General features: G+C 37.1%; 2 protein-coding genes across 3 annotated transcripts; both read right to left on the bottom strand.

The window, feature by feature from the left end:
* Positions 1 to 511: 511 nt before the first annotated feature.
* LOC146479213 (E3 SUMO-protein ligase PIAS3-like) lies at positions 512 to 12261 on the bottom strand. 2 transcript variants are annotated; one of them, XM_085111476.1, is made up of 17 exons: positions 12155 to 12260; positions 11717 to 12062; positions 10066 to 10150; positions 9538 to 9588; positions 9355 to 9445; positions 7235 to 7372; positions 6570 to 6675; positions 5669 to 5742; positions 5451 to 5482; positions 5027 to 5089; positions 4684 to 4749; positions 4076 to 4164; positions 3866 to 3955; positions 3269 to 3416; positions 2938 to 3110; positions 2055 to 2101; positions 512 to 1549 (listed from the first exon to the last, which is right to left on the bottom strand). In XM_085111476.1, exons 1-17 carry the CDS (start codon positions 12176 to 12178, stop codon positions 1478 to 1480), a joined length of 1695 nt encoding a protein of 564 aa, XP_084967602.1. In that variant the 5' UTR covers positions 12179 to 12260; the 3' UTR covers positions 512 to 1477. The 2 variants fall into 2 exon arrangements, with proteins under 2 accessions (XP_084967602.1, XP_084967601.1); XM_085111475.1 differs by lacking the exon at positions 512 to 1549 and adding an exon at positions 1558 to 1860 and having other exon boundaries at positions 1961 to 2101; positions 12155 to 12261.
* Positions 12262 to 13532: 1271 nt separating this feature from the next.
* On the bottom strand, positions 13533 to 19987 carry LOC146479212 (mitochondrial glycine transporter-like). Its single transcript, XM_085111455.1, has 10 exons — positions 19429 to 19987; positions 19164 to 19306; positions 18959 to 19040; positions 18431 to 18504; positions 17960 to 18062; positions 17520 to 17589; positions 16906 to 17004; positions 16090 to 16256; positions 15165 to 15257; positions 13533 to 14623 (listed from the first exon to the last, which is right to left on the bottom strand). The coding sequence occupies exons 1-10, from the start codon at positions 19453 to 19455 to the stop codon at positions 14594 to 14596; spliced, it is 888 nt and encodes a 295-aa protein (XP_084967581.1). The 5' UTR covers positions 19456 to 19987; the 3' UTR covers positions 13533 to 14593.
* Positions 19988 to 20120: the final 133 nt, after the last annotated feature.

Here is a 20120-nt window from a genome sequence, read left to right as displayed (position 1 = left end):
AAGAGAAACCGTTTGATTTTATTAACAAAGTTGACAAGGTGATCGGGCATTTTGCCACCGTGGCGATCTTCGAGCGCTTACGTTTCGAGCGTTAGCCCTTCGTCAGCGAGGCTCTCGAGGAAAACAGGGATTCAGAAGTTATCACTAGTCAACAGCTAGTCACGTCCCAATGCGCTTGTTAGGAAGAAAAATTCTCGAAAAGTAAAGTTCCGCTTTCTTTAAGAATCGGTAACAATACGGCTTGCTTTATAATAACTGAAGCAACATCTACGCCAAGAAAACGCACGTGACTTGTCAAATTAGATCAGTCTTGACCCCCATTTTGAAAAACGGATAAAACTGGACTACAAAACAGTTTGATACTCTTGTGTTATGCCAAACTTTCACAGAGTGAAAACCGCGTTTGGTATTAGGTGTACCTACCGACTGATATGCAATCTATCTCGTTCGACCATAAGAAATAAGAGCAAAGGGAGTAGTGAAGGAAAAGACAAGTCATAACTGCACACAGTTTAGTTTTGATTGCAAAGTTTATTCTCTCATTCAAGGATTTATATTAGGGATACGAAAGACCGAGTGTCAAGGGTAAAGCACAGTCGGTTCACACGGGGGTATATGTACAATTCAAGCGAAATTTTTGAGACAAGAGCAACGGTAGAAAACTGAAACAATTGTTTACGCCAGGAGACCACAAGACATCGACTTCTCAAACCAAAAAAATAAATAGCTCTTCTTCATACAGATCTCTCTTAGTAATAATTTACAATCAAATTTACACAACGACAAATCTAGACAACACCAGAAAATGTGGGACCAAGCCACAGTCCAGTTCAAAGTATGGGTAGCCCTGAAATCCCGATTTTTCACACTATCCTCTCCCTCCTTGAGTTACAAGATTTTCAAAGTCGCGATTTTGTGGTTTCCTAGAGGTTTTACACCAAAAGAACTTTTAATCTTGCATAGAATAAAATCATGATTTCATTTCCATATTGCATTAATTTTTCGTGAATATTTTTATCACATAGTTACACGATAAAACTTTCCGACTTATGCTCCGCTAGGAGTGAAGAATAATTGAAGAACAGCAATCTCGAGGGAAGGAATTGTGTGTCACTGTGGTAATGTTTCTTGAAGAGGGAAGAAAAAACCGATGGGGTAGAGGTTTGTATCTTGCAGTTCTTGCTGTTCATTTACTATTGACATCCAAGCGCTTTCCAAAGTGATGTAAATCAGCTGATTTCTTCTTCTTCGTCCGATTCCTTGGAATTCGGGATTGTGGCACATGATGAACCTTCCATTCCTTGTTTTCATTTGTCCACTTTGATGGAGTCATCAAACGGATGGTATTTTGATGCTGTCAATCCAGTGGGGTGACATTCTGATGCTGTCAATCCGGTGGGGGCGTATTTTGACGCTGTCAATCCAGTGGGGTGACATTATGATCCTGTCAATCCAGTGAAATGACATTTTGACCCTGTCAATCCAACTGAATGACATTCGACGATGTGTGAGGGCCAAGAAGCCCATGATACATTGCAGCAGTAGCATACTATAGAAAAAGCGAGATGACAACTATTAAAGATGTCAATGTGGAAAACATTTGAAGCCAAATTTTCCTTATGTTGCTAACAATGTAATCTGCCACACTTGTCACAGATTTTTCCGTTCAATGAAAACAATTCCATGATATTTGCCAAATTTGATCCCAGTTACTTTCGTCTTTCTCCTCCACGTTTCTTTTCCATTCATTTTACTGTCGTTCTCTCCCTTCAATCCTTGTGTTTTGCAAGAAAATAATGGTACTAATCTTTTAAAGAACCCGAAAAATTAAACTCAACACAAGGGAGCTATGCCACATATCTACGAAAAAAAAAAAAAAAAAAAAAAACAGAAAAATTCACTAGCTCTCCCAAGAGAACACATTGGGAGATCAGAGTCATCTCAAAGATAAAATGTATACTTTGAAAAAAAAAAAAAAAAAAAAAATCAATCGGAAATAAACTGGAGCAAAGCTGCAACACAGAAATGACAAAAGTAAAATATGATTGTCTTACTGGTGGATCATTGGTAGGCAGCAGATGATACAGATCAAGATCCAGTCCTAAAGGAACAATAAGGACACAAACACTTTAAAATATTAGCAAGCAACAAGCGATGCCCAGTTACTAAATATTTATTCGATTAAGCGCCCACCTTCGAATAAGTGACAACCTCAAATAAGCGCCAACCTGAAAGCCCAAAAACTTAACAAGCACCCACCTCTGCCCCCTTCCCGACAAAAAAACATTTCTGTATTAGCCCAGCGTGAAGTAGGAGGAGTGTCAGTTGTGTTCCAAAATCGGTTTTAGATACGGTTGGCAATTAGCTTTTATATTTGTTCATTTTAGCTTTTGCAGTTTGTTTTGTCTTGTTGAAGCGAAATAAACTTGTTATCCCTTACTTTTTGTTATTCTCTAAAAGAATGCCCTCACTTGCTGAAAATGTTGGGAAAATAATAAGCACCCACCCTCATCGGCCCAAAATGAAATAAGCACCCAGGGCTGAGTTGCTCGAAGCATGGTTAGCGCTAACCATTGGTTAAGAGGTATTAAAACCTATAGGTTGTCATGGCATTTAACCCGGGTTAGCGCTAACCACGCTTCGAGCAACTGGGCCCAGGGCGTTTAATCGAATAAATGCAGTAATGATTTACTTCATAGAAAACAACAAGCAGGAGGAAAAAACCCAGAAAAGGAAATGGCGGTGGGGGGGGGGGGGGGGGGGGGTATTGACTGAAAAAATACATCTATCAATATAGGAGAGGTTGCAAATGGAATCTTACACTTCTAAGATGAAGTAGTGGGTGAAAGCTGGAAAGGCTATTTGGAGAAAGCATTCAAATTCTGGGAAACTGAGTGTTGCAAGCCATACAAAATTACTGCTATATGTATTTTGTACCTTGACATCCAAAGTCCAGCTGAGGAGCAAAGAAATTTGAATTCAACAATGATGATGCGTGTGGTGATCCTGGCATAGTGCTGGTATTGTTAGGAAAGACCGTAGAACTGAAGCTGGGTGGCGTCTTCACTCCTGACATGCCCCCTAAAATGCTGTTACTGCCAATGGTAGGCCTGCAAAGTTACATACCTCACAGTCACTTCCAGTGAAACTCAACATTGATGTAAAAGTGTATTGTCTAGACTGGCTTTAAATCTCTCCAAAGGAAGGTACCATGTTCGGAGTAAATGGATGCCAGCACCTGAGTCCTGGCTTCTAATAAAATACTTACCTAGGTGTGTTTAAACCCCGCGTATCCTCGTACTCAGATTGGTCTTGATCTTCCTCTTCCTCCTCACCACTGTCTGTATCACTGTCTAGCGTGAGGTCGATAACTTGTACATCCTTTTCTTTGTTCTTCTCTGGTTCCTCTGGTGGAGCTGCATAAAAAGAGAAAGAAAGAATAAGTTAGCAAGTTTTTGAAAAGCCCTCAGGCTGGTGAAAAGATCACTGTCTATATATCATTGTCTAAGATGAGCTTGATAACTTGTACACACTTTTCTTTCTCCTTTAAAGGTTTCTGTAGTGCAACTACATACAAGAAAATATATTAGTATATCCAATAATCTTTTGAAAAGCTCACATTCAAAGGCAATGGTGCAAAATTACAAATTACCAGAAAAGCTTTCATACACAACAAAACAACTGGGGACTGAGAAGTTGTCCCAGAACCTTTCAGATTTTCATGTTCAAACCACAACACAAAGGCTTTCTCAACCACGGTGGTTATACTGTTGACAGCTAATCAAGGACACATCCCCGGTCATGTGAAAGACATGGGCATTACTTTAGGCTTGTAAAAGAACTGCTACAAACATCCATTACCAACCTTGAACCTTTGGTTTCGTTGGAGAACTTATCTCCGGTTTCACAACTGTGGTTGATATCAGAGCACTAACTGCCTTCTTACTTTCGGTTTCTGAGAAGTAAAATGGAAGATTTATTTTCCATTGTTTTAAACTCATTATCATACATTACCATACCAAAGAAAAACAGGAAGATAAAATTTAAACAACAAAACAGACAAGCAAGTGAATACCTTGGTCACTTATAGGCCTCCATGACCCATTCTCACCAAAACAAATTTCATTACAATTGGCGGAGGCTTCTAGGATCTCCTTGAACAACCTGTAGTGACAAGGAAAAAGAACATATTGAACAAGTACAACCATCAACAAATTTGAAACAATGAAAGTGACCAAACCTAAGGAAATAAAGTCCTAATAATTTCAAGAGTGCTCAATGATGAATGCTGATTACAGAAAAAAAAAACTTTTGTACACTGAATTCGCTTGCCGGTGACATAAAGCTTTCAGTTACACCTCTGACCCTGATCACTAAGTACCCTTGCCTCTCTACCCGAAAGCTTTATGTCATCAGCAAGCAAATCCAGTGTAGTAAGTAACGTTTTTGAAAACCTACTTTAATTAATTAGTTCTTTCCTGGATAAATGAATTGCTTGACATATACTAACAAATGCTGAATTTAATACAACCACAAAGCAGTATATGAATTTGTTTATAAGGTCAGTTTAATAATTATAAAGGCTTCAAATTATGTAACAACGGAATGGGGCACCAGTATGACAATAACCACGTATATAAGCTTGGCTGAAAAAAAAATAAAGAAAGAAAGAAAAATCCTTACCCATCCAACACAAGTTTGTCAAACGGTGCCTTTTTGTCACAAACTGGACAAATCCATGTTGTTTTCCTACAGACAACAGAAACAAAACCAGAAGACATTCAATAACTAATTATTACAAAAAAGAACAATCAATATTTACCATTTAATCAACCCTAAACTGCTTCGAGACAATTTTAACTCACAAAGAAACTCTAATTTGCAGACACACTTAGACAGCTCATTACCGCAGACACTACCTGAAGTCACTAAAGAGTCTACGTCAACCAGTGGCGCCTGTAGTTGTAATTATTTACAAATAGTTTTGTAATTGGTTTCAACTAGTTTTCAAAGCTAGCAACAGTACCTTTCATTCATCTGTAAAAACAGCGCTGCATCAAAGCACTGCAAATGGTTGCAAGTGATGGCCCTGGAAATACAACAAAAGATACAAAAATTAATGACCATCTGTTGTTGTTGTTGTTAGATCCTTGGGACATGATCTACATCTACGTCTCTTCATGTCAAAAGGACCCTGACTGTTAAAAGTTTTAAGTTTTAAGAGTTCAGGCTGAAAACTTTGAGAGTTCTGGCTGAAAATTTTTTTTAACTTTTAGGTTATTTCGGGCAGCCAGCACCTCTATCATCTATTGTATGTATATATTTATATTTTCTGTTGTAATAATAATGGGGTGGAATAAAGTATTGTTGTTGTTAGAAAATACAATCTCAACTTCTATCAAAAATGTTAGTTAATATTTGAGAATAAAACAAAAATATGGGTGGGTAACCTGCATGGTAGAGTCATCCGAGTCTTGCCAAGCTGAAAGAAAAAACAAATCAAGTCACATACTGCATGCCAGCAATTTACCAATCCTTTCACTAAAATGATTTTTATTTAAATTAGGATTTTGCATCATTTCTCCTTGCACTGCCTGTGCAACAGTGCATTCTTATGCAATCCACAACCTGTCAAAAGACGTAATATGGTAAATGTGTTGTTACTCACAGGGCATAGAAGAGAAACTCGTAAACTTGTGGTGGCTACTTCACTGTCTGGGTCATGGGCCAACTTTTCCTTGACTGGAGACGGAAAAGTAACATACGTCACACTTACCAAGTAATTTTAATCCATTGAATAAACTCATAAGAAAGTTAAGTGGACATTTATTTCATTTGGATGAACATGTAATTACACAGTAGATCCCCCATTTAATGGCCATTCCCCACTAAGCTGCTGGTTATCAAAGTTCAAAACTCTCATCAGTATGTAACATTGTATTAATTTTCAAACCACTTAAAGAAAATGGCCGCAGACACCTTTTCGTTGTCCTGACGAGCATTCTGCTATTGTTTTTACCTCCCTGGGCTTTGTTTTTGTTCATGCCACTTCAAATTGATTTGAACTCAAATCTTTCTTTTGAAGCTTTGATTCCAGCTATGTACAAAATGTAAATCTATATTTGCTTTATATGTTTTTTGTTAAGTCATGACCATATCACAGGATCTCCCTCAGATGAATTATGACAATTATTAGTGAAACAAGTTATAATATGCACAACAGTTGTCACATGCCTTATACTAATTTCAGATGAACCCCTATTTAATGGCCAGCCCCTGTTAAGCAGCTTCTTGCCATTTCCCTGAGGGTGGCTGCTTAATAACAGTTTTGGCTAATTTTATACGAAATGGTTGCACCGTTAATTTCAGAAAAAAAAAAAACTTGTCTATCTCCTTTCCAAAAATGAAGGGTTTTAAGGTACTTCAACTTGCATTAAAGCAAAAAAAAAAAAAAGAGCACACTGTAAGAATATGGAGTGCAGGTAACAGGGACTTAATAAAATAAGTCTTGTCTACCAAAAAGTATGCTTTTTTTAACAGTGATGAGCTTTCTTCATAATATGACTTACTCAGTGCTCTTGAATGGTCAGGGTTTCTATAGCCACGAGCCTTGAGTCTCTGGATCAAACAGCTAGATGTGACAGCTCTGGCGAGTTTTGCTGTTACCACATGCCTCTGTACAAAAGAAAAAGAGATTTCAATAAGGTTTAAGATGGCCATGACTGTGTAGTACATGTACATTACTGAAGGAGTTAAATTTATTAATATTCGACTGTGAAGATAGCAATTGCGAATTATCATCCATTGAGTCTTATGGGGTGTCAAAATAAAAATTTCTTGCCATTTTTAGTCTTCAATTACTCAAAAATATACCGGGCTGTGTATCTGAGAACGCCTCTTTATAAAGTAAAGAATGGGTGGTTCAATTTCAAACTTTTAACTAGGAAAACCTTAGATCAAGTACTAAAAAGTTGGCTTGACTTTATAGATTGAACAACAACACAGAGAAGAAAATAATAGCTTAAATGAATTTAAATAGCATACAATAATCATAGCATAGAAATGAAAATGAATGAATTTTGCAACTGAATAGATGAAAATGATTCAGGGTTCATCCACAGACTGACAAGTTGGAGGCATGTTTATAATGACACTCAAGGTGTGACTGCAGAAGGGGGAGGGTGGAAAGATAGTCCACATACCCCAAGGTTTATAAAAACAACCTCAGCCTTACCTGCCCAAATTTTGGCGTCCAAGAAATGTGAATGTGATTTGCTACAGTTGGTGACAGTCTACACAAAGGTGTTATATTAACAGGTTTACTAGGCCTTTTAGACTCCGCATTAGGATTACACTGTTGTGATGTGTAGCCCTAAAAGTAAAAAATAATTCAACCATTAAATCATTACATACTATAAATATTTAAAAAAAATTATACCCAGGTTGAACTAAAATATGTTAATAGACCATTTCCTCGTTGCTTTGAACCTCATTATGAAAGGGAGGCTAAGTGCAAAGCTTAACATGTGAAAATTAGTCTTCTTTGCATATGAATGAAAACTACTTTCATCATAAAAGCTAATTGTATGCACAAGTCAACTTGGAAATGGCCTATTTTGGACACAACTTGCAATTTCATGGTATGTTTGTATACTAGTGTGAAGTTTTTTGGTTAACTAGTAAAAAGAAATCATTGACAATCTATCTAATGAAAAATACTACCAGAGACAGGGCTTTAATAAGTGGTCTTAAAGGGTCTGTCATTAATATTTCACATAAGTATCTTATTAAAATTAATGTTTTGATGCTAGTTTTGCTTCCATTTTTTCCAATTATACTGTATTTTGATGAGCCTATTGGCCAGGCAAGTCAAAATGTAAACAATGGGTAAAAATATGCAACAATACTACACATCAAAACATCTACTGTAATGAGAGATTTGCTATCCAACTTAACCTTTACTGATAAGTAACAAAGATAACTAAGAGGATAAACTGAAACAGGATCAGTATGTATGCATCAGTAAACTGTCTATTTTTTGTAAAAATTATTACAGTACGAATACCACAGTATATTAATTTTATAATACTATTTTCATTCATTATCCAAGCAGTACTAATGAAAAGTACTTAATAAAAGGCAATGGCTATGAAGCCTGACAAACTTTAATGTTTTTGTTAGCATTTCTGGCCTTGACCGAGCACAAACCACAATACATTTTAAAATGTGTTTGAGCATTACTGACCAATAGAAAATAATGTACCTGATAAGATATTCAGCTGTAGTAAGAATGTTAAAACAAAGGATTGTGCATGGTCGCAGCCTTTCCAACATTGCACCACTGTTGTCATGGCAAGGTTTCATAACCAGTCCCCCAATTCAGGGTCCAAAATCAACTTTTTTAGGCAGGCGCCAAGTGGCGACTGAAATTTTTTTTTCAGTCGCCATATGAAAAAATGTGGTCGCCAAAAAGCAGAAAAAAAGTGGCAATAAAATTTTTCCTTCGCAGCGAAACACAAACCAACATTTTTGGTTGCCAGATGGAAAATTCTGGTCGCCAATTTTTCTTTTAAGAATCAGAACGAAGAGAACGCGTTTGGGGCCGCAATGGCGATTTATACACCTACCGCTGAAAAACCACGACGAAAGAATCGAATGCCGGCTATATACGCAGTTTCATAAGGCTGCTAAATGTTTTAAGTCAACTTTATACCATCTCTTGTCTCTACCTTTTGGAGAAGAAATGTACCCGATTGAAAAACTTCCTTTGCTCTATGTTCAAAACCGTAAACGATCTTTCCTTTCGCATTCTGTCAAGACGATTGACAGATCGCCATGTTGTTTGCACCAGGCCACAACCGTGCAGCATTTCTCGTTCAAAAAACATGGTGGCGAAGTTTCGCACTGCTCGAGCTGTGAAGTGTTGTGATAGATTTATAATAACAGGAAAATCGGTTTTATACTTCAAAAGCAGTGGAAAGGTAAAAAGTAAATGACCAATTGGCGGGCGGGTTTGAATTTTATTTTTATCGATTTGGCTGAAAATCAAAGTTATTGTTTGTATGATGATCGTGGCATGAAATAGTTAATCGCCCGCTGGCGACCAGTTGTGAAATTCTGGTCGCCAGTGCAAAATTTTTAGTCGCATTGGCGACCAGGAAAGCGCAATTTCAGACCCTGCAATTAACTATGATTCTAATACGCTAAAATACACATTAAAATCACAACAAAACCCAAACTAATAAATGATGGCCAAAAAACGAAGTTCATTAGAGCGTTAACAGATTTCTTTGGGACTAGAATAATTGGGACAGATTTTAAATATAAACAGAACAATATAAATCAGAAACATACTGGTAAAGGACACAATTTCCCATTAACTTTGACACAAAGAGAAGATGGAAAGTTGTCCTCTTGCTCGCAACTTGTTTCAAACAGACAAAATCTGCAAAAATAAGAAAAAAGCATTTTAGCAAAAAATGCCAAATTTTGGTTCCAGCCAGGGAAACTAAATGGCAATCATAACAGAGAACATACCTCAACTGAATTTGTACTGTAAATTCATTCCGATAATTCGGTCGGGTATCCCTACAGAGGACAATCATACTGTAAAAACCTTGGGCTTAAAATAATATTATTTACTGTTTATTTATTGTCAGAGGGCTTACTATTACTACTTACTATTACTCTCTGGGGAGGGGGGGAAGAGCCACTGTTGAATAGCAAAGGAAGAAACTGGTTGGGTCGACCAACAACAACTACAGTGAACAACAATAAACTTGAAACACCAGCTAACAGCTTAACATAGTGAAACTTGACAACCAAGCACTTTTATTGCAGAAGGGAGGAAGGGAGCTTATATTTGGATTTCAAAATGTTAGCATGCATATGTAACTTAATGATATTAAACCTGATCTAATGAAGAACTGGAGATAAAATGTTCAGGTGTACATAAAGCTGCACTATTATTTTTTAACATTTAATTTACTTCTTTCATAATTGGTAGAGCCAGCAATATGAAATCCAACACAGATACCAAGACATCTAAAGATTTTAAAAGCTTACCTTGAATTACTTATAAGTTGAACTTGGCTTGGTGTCAAATGAAACATGACCCAAGCTTCTTGAAAATGTGACATTCCACGAGGGACTGGAAAATAAAGGAGAAGGTATGACCAAAAAGTTACTTATTTACACTGACGAAGGAATTTTTAGATCCAGTTTCTTAGCGCATGATTACCAGCAAGCTAACCCATGGTTAGTGTTACCTTTCATTCCAGTTTTATTGTGAATGACTTAACATTTTTCCACAAGATTTACCTTTCGCTTAAAGCTTTTAAAAACATTTTCAATGAGCCAGATGAAAATTGCACCTTAATCGGCTTTTGGACAACCATGTCCAGAACTTCAAACAACATTCCTTCACTGGACAAAGCACATTCATGCATATCTACCAGGAATGGGCCTGTGCCCTTTGAAGATCAACTTCTTCAATTAGTAAGGGTATATTAGCCTGACTAAAAGATTGCACAGACACAACATGACCTGGCATGCATTTATAATTGCAGTTACTTATCATTTTGTAGCAAAAATACAGATGTATAAAAATCCACCTCAAGTATTGTATTGTCCGACCAAAATGGTGACTAAGGGTGCATTTCTTTGGGAAAAAAAGAAACTGGATTTTTGAATCCTAAAAAGGATTTTGCGTTTCTTTACTGAGATCAATAAGATCACTCAGCTCATGGTACATCAAAGGAACTGACAAATCCTTGCCAAGAGTGGATTCGTCGGTTCCTTTGATGCACCATGATCCGAGTGATCTTGGATCATTTAGGATTCAAAAATCCTGATTCGGATTTTCCCAAAGAAACGCACCCTTAGAGTATATGTCCTTTCTAGATATTATTTGCAGCCTTGCATACTGCTCCTCTTTTGTGATTTTTATGGTAACAAAGGAAATTCGTAATACAATATTTTACATTGACTCCACAGTTTATTTAGTAGCACTCTGTGGACCACAAATTTAATTTCTCATGTGCTCAGACAGGTAGATATTAAAAATCATTGCCTCGTATACGTTTGAATTTCTCCACGCACAAAAAATAAAAAATAAGAAAAAACAATGACTGCACATGTCTGAGATGGCTGAACAACAAAGTAAACACAACGAAACAGAACATGTAAAGAACAGTCCATTTGATATTGCTGATTGAGCATTGCGTCAACACCGTCAAAACAGTGCTTGTTCTGGAATTAAAATATAAAGCTCAAAAGACAGTGTTCAAAAGGGTAAATTCAAACAAAACTAAACTTAATTCGGTTTTACTTTCTTGAAACGAACGCATACACAACGATTGCGCCAAATAGCGTTGTTAGGGTGCTTCCAAGTGAAATTATCTTTTCGTATTGTAGTTCAAGTTAAAACTGAGATTTAATGATTAATTCTCAAAAGAATAAATTCTAATTACATATTTTTGTCAAATCTAGAGATGACGAGACGGCAACGCTTTCAAAAATCTTCCGATAGTGTATTAAACTCCGGCACTACCCCGTAAGACGTGAATGCATTCACAGCAAAGAAGTCGCTAGAAAACACTTCTCGTGAATCAACCACCCGGCTAAGCTAACAACATAAACCATATCTGAACATTTCTTAACAGTGTCAAATAAAGTAATATTATTCTGAAGAAGAAACGGAACAAATACGACTCACCTAAGCTTGTAGGTCTCACTAAATCATCGATATGTTCAAAGAAAGGCAAGTGAGAAAGTCGGACATCAGGATGAACAGGCACTCCGGTCGTATCCGAATTCATCGACGGTCGAGGCTGTTGCGCCGGAACGACTGCTCGAGGTTGTGGTGGTGGTATAACGACTTTCCGAGGGCCACAACGTCTCTCATATAATTCCCGTAATTTCCTTCTAACGTGATGATTTCCTTCGCCTTTTAACATCTGAAGCGCGCGGCCCATAAGTTCATGCTTTCTTCCCGTTTTTGACCGTCCGGCAAAACCGAGCAATGATTGAAGTTCAGAGACGCGAAAACTCATCAACATGTGCTGTGGAACAGAAAAAAACTTGACGTTCAAAATTTACGAAGAAATGTTATGGTTTACTGCCAAGAAGTCAAAATTTTACGTGTTTTTCTCACCCGAAGTTCCGCCGTTTCCTCCATGTTGAAATTACTTTTTCGAAAAACAGTGCGACAAACCCCGTCCCATGCCTCACGCGGAAGTAAGGCAAGGATATGACGTCACAAAACATGGCGTCAAATTATCTCACAACCTGGTTCCCAGGGCTCTCCCTTAATTATGTTCGGCAGTCGGGCAAAAGCGCGAAGGAGGAAGATACGCGAGGGTGGAAGTTTTACCCTCGCGTGTCTCTCTCGCGCCCTCTATTTTTCACGCGCATGCTCAATTACGTTCTGAATTTTCAATCAACTTACAAGTCCATATGCATAGAAAAATGACATGGAATGTTTAATGACTTTTTTTTGAATGGTTTTATTTAAATAATTTGTTGTCAGACCTGCTGTACAAGACAAATAATTTTGAAATTGCCAGCCTGTGGTGTCTGCTCACGGACACGAGTAGAATAGCCCATTTTACAGTTGTGTGCCTGGCTTTGGATTGTAAGCAAGGCTGGAGGTGACCTTGTTTTGATACAGACCTCACTCCTTTTCTTATGTAGATCGTGTTGTTCTTATGCTAACTAGTTTTCGTTTACATATGAAAAGCAGCGAGGTTTGTATCAAAACAAGGTCACCCCCAGCCTCGCTTACAATCCAAGACCAGGTTACTAAGCACACAACTGTAAAATGGCCAATTATTGGAAGTCATAAACTACACTCCCAGTGAGGCATATGGCCACACTTAAAAGTGAAGGGTTGTTCAAAGAGTTTTATTTCATTAAATCTCTGTTATTTCAAAGCACCTGGTGTGTGTGGGGAGGGGGAATAAAACTTTCTACACGCAAGCACACTGAAAACCGTATCAAAAGTAAAAAATTCAAAACACAGACACATAAATGTAATTTTTACCAAATCATTTATTTTAGCAATGTCAGCCCCCCCCCCTTATTGCAGTGAGAGTCCATAATAGCAGGGAGTTATTTCAGTCAAACGTCTGTAATTTATTTTTGCCGGGGATTCAGCTGCTGTCCGTATTATTGGGGTGTCCGTAGTAGCGAGGTGTCAGCAAGGCAAGAGTTGACTGTATTGATAATGTATGCACATAACAAACAACATATGGTAACCTGTGTAGTAATAATTATTATGGTATGCAATGTACAAAGCTGTTCTTCATACTTATAGTTGTAATAGCAGCACACATGAACCTGGAAATTGTAGACACTTATTCAAGGTTTTCTTGTAGTCCGAAATGTCTACCATCTCTTCATACTGAGACCATGTCTCCCACTGTTATCCATGTGGGGTTAATGCAAAGAAGGAGATTACATTTCAGAGTAATAAAACACTGGAGTAAGACCTTGCTGGAAACTCATCATGTAGCCAAAGAAAAAGCCTCTAGTCACTCTCTAAAATAAACCCTTTATTTTCAATCCTTCTGATTTTAATTTTAAAGCATAAACAACCAAGCTACATGTACATAACTACAATACTGTATTTTACTTATTAAAAAACTTTTTATCTCAATAAATTTTAAATTCATTCAGAATTTTCACTTTACAATATTATATACAAAATTTACAAAACTATTACTATGTTATGCCCTCTCAAATTCCTCATTTATTATAAAATGCAAAACAAGTCAATATAATTTGCTGCTGTCAATATACTGGTCTCAATATTATTCAGTTATACCCTTCTCCCTTTCCAAAAAAAAGAAAAAAGGCAAACAAACAAACTTGAACTACACAACAACAACAACAACAAAGAGGATGTGGTTCCACAGAATATCCATTCCCCCACCCCACCATGGAAGGTTAGGGGAACAGGTCCTCAAAGGTTAAATTGGAATTTCCAAACAAAACCTGAATATTTTCTGAAACAACAAAAACAATGTCCATAAAAAAAGAAAGGAATTTTCCAATTCCATATTTGTGTGATTAGCTTTCCCAAACATTCAAAGAACTTCCTCTGTTAGGAAATGCCATTGCAAATAAGTTAATTCCACTCGGAAGAGTGTTTTGAACACAATAGATTGCTTAAAATCCTTTTAGCCACAACTATATATATCCACATTATCATGTAACAATAGATAAAAAACTTCTTGAGTGGCGAAATGCATGATATGGGAACAATATTATAAATTATCTTGTCATGGGCAAAATTGTTACTTTCTTCACTGGATTACAAACAAATTATCTTGCTTCCCATTATAGTAAAAAGATGTTGATGGTCAACGGGAATGTCCAGTTGGTTAAAACATAACCTCAAAGACTGCAGATTCATTGCCGCTTGCACATGTGAACAACAAAAATTCTTTGCTGTATGTTCAACCTATCATTCTAGGGACTATCAGGTCTTCTTCTCGACCTTACTGGTCTTCCTGCTACTGCGAAGACATGTTCATGTCTGGATGCAGCTGCTCTTGATTCTTTGTGGCACAGCTATACCAACATCTTTTTCTCATGATGTTAACCCAAGTTCTCTTGAAAGCTGTCAAAAAGATAACAAAAAATTACGTTAAAGACAGTCACTATGAAAACAGCAGGAGCCGAGTTGGTCCTCGACTCGGTCAAACACCATTTTTGATCCATAAGTCCCTACTATCAGTATCAAGACAGAACAGTGGTCAAGGCCCTTTTAATGTCAGAAGCTCAATTTCAGGTCTGAATTCACTCTCATAATTCAAACTTGTCAGTATAAAGAAGAAGTTGATCAATTACTCTGACTTAATATTACTTTTCTCAATAACTGGGTCTTCTCTGGGGAAAAAAAATTCATTCAGTGCAAATCTCATCTGCAGACCTTAGATTTCCAGCACCATATTTTCAAATAGAAGCCAATCTAAGTTTACCACTCTGGTAAACTTTTAGTATTCTTCTTCTTATTATTATTATTACATCTACTATTATTGTTATTATTCCCTGATATTCATGGCAGAAAGTTAATTGAAGCTAAGCGAGCACCTTACGGTTTTCTTACGGTCAAGTACCATGTATTAGTTGCAACTCCCAAACTGACATCTAAACAATACCTGCTCATAGACTGTCCATGACAAAGCTGCCATAAGAGTTCTTCTGAGTGTGCGAGGAACTATTCCCTTAAAAAGTCCAGCCACCCCATTTATCTAAAATAAAATTGCAGAAAAACATTTAACACTCTCTGCAGCAACAAGACAAAATAATGATGATCTGATGACAACAACAACAACAACAACAACAACAAATCAATGCAACGCTCATTAAAGTTTCAATTATTTGATGCAGCACTACTCAGCTTATGAACTTTGATTCAAGTATAATTGCTAATCAATGAAGACTCTTGAAAAAAAAAAGAGTTGTTCCTCAGTTTTGACTTAGAAATTTCTTTACCATTAACTTAAAACTAGCTTTTAACAACATTTAATGTGCGATATGAATTAGTGTTAATAGGCTTTCGAACAAACGGGCCCTCAAAACACATCTTCATGATAGAGGTATTACTTGAGAGAGCTTGGATGTTCTTTTTTCATATACAATATATGCCTGTACCACTGTCTGAAGAAACACTCCTATCATGAATTTATTCACTACACTTAAAAAAATAACATTACATTTCTTTCACAACACATCTTCTTGTACTAAAAATGCTATCAACCAAAGATACAGATTTTAATACATGTCACTCTGTCACTGTCGTCTTTTCAGTTGGTTGAAAACAAATCATACGAGTTTACATTTTTACTGTGATAATCTTCCACTAAAAAGCGCAAGTGCTTCACAGGAGTGCCAAGTTGATGCTGAGAGGTGCAGTGCTCAATTAGGAAGGTCACTGTTTTTAGTAAATGTGATATCTCAAGCTGTCACTAGATGATAATAAAATTTATGATGAACTGAAGTGCTTCCTTATTTTCCTTCAGCGGTAGAGACACACAACAGGACCTATTAAAATGTACAGTCACTGTGATAACAAAATGTTACCTTTAATATAGACAAGACAGCATCACCATTGCCAGTGTACTTGTGAGGATACAGCTGTAGCCTTGTCTTCACCACATCTGCCGGCTGAGTCAACACTGATGCTAAAATACCCGCAGTTGCCCCACAGACAAATGTTTCTGCTGAGTTTAACTCAGGTGTGCCAAGTTCTGCAAGGAGAGGACACTTTGACTTAAAATGGAGCCAAGGCATAAAAATTCATAGCAACAAGTGAACAGGAATTCATATAATTAAGTGGATTCATATTTATAAGATTTCTCATGGAAGTTGAAAAACCATCATGAGAAATCAAATGAATGTACATTCAATTCAGGCTTCTGGCCAGAATTTGAATCAGCTCTTAACCCTTTTACCCCTACCATCAAAGTACAAATTCTCCTATCTTGTCCCCATACCTTTCTTACAAAAGGTCTGGGGATAGGTTATTAAAATATCAAGAAAATCCACCTTAGGTGATCATAAATTGTTAACAATATTACAATGAGAAGTCTTGGATGTGTTCATAATGAGTTAATAAAACTACAATCTATGATAACAACTACAATTTGAAAATTCAACTGCTAATTGTGACTACAAACTATAACCAAAAATAAAACTATAAAAACATTATTGACCAGGCAATTCTCAAGTATTGATTTAAAACTTAGAAAAAGACTTGGCATAACATGTATTATAACATAAAGAATTCTTAGGTGGAGTGACAGAAAATGCATAGTCTTCGTAGATAGAACTTTTGAACTCACTGAAAACCAGGCAAAGAACTAGCCACAAACAAACCCCAGTGTCGTTAAATCTTACCATTCTTTGCTAGCTTCTTTATCTTGATGTAGAACATTAAATACAGGCCAGAAAAAGTAGCATCACGTGCGACTGTCGCCAACAGTCCACTGTAAAGGCCTAAGATAAAAAAATGTATGATTTATTATTTCAGACAGGATTCGCTTTTATGAAAAAGTTTATGTTTGATGCTAAAATGAGTGAAACTTTTCACAAGAAACCACTCAAACTACCCAGAGAGATTGCTACTTGTTAGAAATTTTGTTTACAAAATCAAGTTGATATGACCGAAACTTGCAGACAAGTGGTAACTCAAGAAAGGTGGTCACGCAGACAGGTTTCACCACCTAACTCTGGAGTTAACTTAGCTGTAGCCTGAGGGCACTTTTAATTTAGCCAAACATTCTGGATTGAAGTTGCAAAAAGTTTAGCACCCAAATGGAATAGTATTTTCTGGTTAACAGCAACCAATTTGAAAACAAACCTGTCCAAAATTTTGATTTTAGGAACGTTAGAGCAACCTCGTGAGGTATACTCAGAATTCTAAAATTTTATTTTGGAAATTTTTTTGTTCCATTTGATTCTTCACCCGAAATTTTCAGAATTTTTGTTATGTTTTGTTATTGTCCACAAACCTTTGCCTCCTTCCTTCCTCCAGATTGATGTCAGGGCATGGAACATGCTGTTGTACTTGAAAACACCACTCTAGAATCAAGACAGCAAAACAAAAGACATTAATTTGAGTTCACATTATCATGTCATCTCCGTCAATCTGCTCCAATCCAACACAGTGTAATGTTGACAAGTTTGGATCACAATAATTATAATTTGAAATTTTTCTTTGATTCAAGCTGAAGTTTGATAGAAGTTGTATGTAATTACCACCAGCGACATAACAAAAAGAATTAAAACAACAGAATGAGATGTTCTGCGAGTGAACTGTAATGTTGTATGATACCCCTGGATTACTTTCAGATTTCTCAAAACAGAATCACTGGCATCTTTTCATAAACCCAGGTGGACCTGGACCTTTCTGGTCACTTTAATATCACTCTCATAAAATGATTCATATTACCTCAAATCTTGCTTTAAGAACGGTAACTGGTAACAGTGTTATTCCAACCATTGTTCTTGCAGATGCACCCATCAATACCGACTCTCCCATTGATGGCTCCTCACTAAAGTCAACAAGACAAGCAACGTAAGGTCACACAACCAAATATCACTAAGGCTGTCATTAGCAATCTGCAGCTGGTTATTACAGCCAGAAATGACGAAATCTTTAGAGCTTAAAAATGTGTAAAGGAGACATCAAGAATAAGCGGCATTTGTTCATTTTTCAACTGGCTTCTTTCCTTCTGGGGTCGGCTTGTTCAAAGCTTAATAATTCCAATGTGGTTTGACTTATTCTGTTCTTTGGTGCCCAAGGTTTATTTCCAGAGTCAACCACTGAGCTGGTTTTCCCTCTTGCTCAGATTTCCACTACATTCCATACAGTATACACGCATGCAATACAACTCTCAAATGGAGAGGGTAATATGCATACCTGCCAAAATTTTGTGTCAAACCATGAAGGGTGCAGAAGTACATTCCTATCCCAGGGACACATCTTGATAGTGACTGAAATGAAAAATTAGAAGCACATGTATGTTTAATATCAGAGGATAGAAATACACAAAAAAAAACCTTTAGTTGCCTGGTGGTAGATTTACTGAAAGCCAGACTGTACTGATATATTGTGTACAATGCCAGCATATTGTTACAGAGAAAGGCAAGTACTTTTGATGAAGCAACTTCCCAAAAGAGGAAGAGGTGATATATACCTCTAGTTTTTTTTTTTTGCACCAACTGACGGGAGTTTTATTCGCCCATCATTGTTAATACAGTACTGTTAATAAAATTAGGTAGATATAAAAACTTGTGGTGCAGGAGATCTCAGCAAGCTCTACTGAGCTTTTCAGGGGAGATTCCCAATAATTCATTAAGTTCATGTAGTTCATTCAACCTACAGAGATTGGCCGGACGAGGCACCGATAAAGCTAACACCTAAGTTGAAAATAGAGATAGTACTTACAGGAACGAGGCCTCTCCATAGACCGATTATATGTTCCCTGCGGACCACCGAGTAAAATGTGTAGAGCATACCATTGCTACCCCTGTAATAAAAGAACAGTAATAATAGGAAATGATTAGGTGACTTTAAGACTGTAAAGCGAGTGTCTTTAATCCCAGGTGCAACGTAACACGTCATACAGACGCAAACATTCTCGATCTCATACCCCAATTTCAACCTCCCAGCAGGTGACAGAGAGATTCTTTCTGCTTGCAACCGAGTTTTTACCAGATCAAAAGGTTGGAATAAAAACGTAGAACATGTTCCACTCAAAGCACCACCGACGAAAGCCTTCCCCAATGAGGTTGTCTGTAAAAAAAGAAAATTAAAGAAATTATAAATGCAATCTGGAAGGAAAGATCGCAAATTTTGCTGTCAACTGCGGAAATAAGCTTTTGTACACTTCGATCACGCAAATAGATTGTACTTACATCATGTTTTAAACCTCTTCGACCCATTCAAATATCGAGGACACAAAATTTAGATAACTTTGTGTGTTTTCTTGAGGGCTTTTCTTTTCCTGGTAAACGATAAACAATTCCTATCCGATCGGTGTGGTATCACGGTGCAATCGACGTTAGAAAAAGTTCGTCACAAAAGTCCGCCAACACAGTACGATCTTTTTCAACGATATCTTCGTTCGATGTACCGGACTTCCAGCCAAAATAAACTCAACTGACAAGCTCAAGAAACTGCACTAGCACCCGTGAAAATACGGTAGGAATAGTGTCCAAAAAATCACTTCCTTTCGCAGTTGTTTTCTACACGAATGTTGTATAACCTTCCGAAGTGTTTTCACTTTGATAAGTGACCCGTCAAACCCGTTTTGTCACGAGTTTTCTTTACGTAGAAAGAATATTCGTGATCTTATTGGACAATTGAAAGGAGTGGAGCAAGGCGCGCAAATTCGATTCCCCTAATATGGAACGCACATGTTCCAAATATGGGTCACGCTATCTCCAAATACGGGACCACATTCCAAATAAGGGTCACGAAGGTGTGTTGTGGTTGAATGCGTGTGTTTCGAAACATCCAGCTGTTTTCTCTTTGAATTTATTATTGCGTAAAGAAATTGTAAAATATCAGAAATATGTACTGTCCACCTGTTGTGGAGGTGGTAAAA

This window comes from Pavona decussata, unplaced genomic scaffold (genome assembly GCF_977016875.1).
Source record: "Pavona decussata unplaced genomic scaffold, jaPavDecu1.1 SCAFFOLD_61, whole genome shotgun sequence".
In the NCBI taxonomy this organism is placed as follows: Eukaryota; Metazoa; Cnidaria; class Anthozoa; order Scleractinia; family Agariciidae; genus Pavona; species Pavona decussata.
This window is presented reverse-complemented; position numbering and strand designations above follow the sequence as displayed.

Bases quoted from the DNA above. Each gene is read 5' to 3' on its own strand.
- LOC146479213 (XM_085111475.1), bottom strand. From the start codon at position 12,178: ATGGAGGAAACGGCGGAACTTCGG. The intron at 6,676-7,234 runs GTAAGGCTGAGG...TCTTTTGTACAG, and splicing joins GGACGCCAAAATTTGGGCAG to AGGCATGTGGTAACAGCAAA. The intron at 5,090-5,450 runs GTTACCCACCCA...TTGTATTTCCAG, and splicing joins CGGATGACTCTACCATGCAG to GGCCATCACTTGCAACCATT.
- LOC146479212 (XM_085111455.1), bottom strand. From the start codon at position 19,455: ATGGGTCGAAGAGGTTTAAAACATGAT. The intron at 19,041-19,163 runs GTATGAGATCGA...CTTTTATTACAG, and splicing joins GCTGGGAGGTTGAAATTGGG to GGGTAGCAATGGTATGCTCT. The intron at 18,063-18,430 runs GTATGCATATTA...TGTTGACTTTAG, and splicing joins TTGACACAAAATTTTGGCAG to TGAGGAGCCATCAATGGGAG.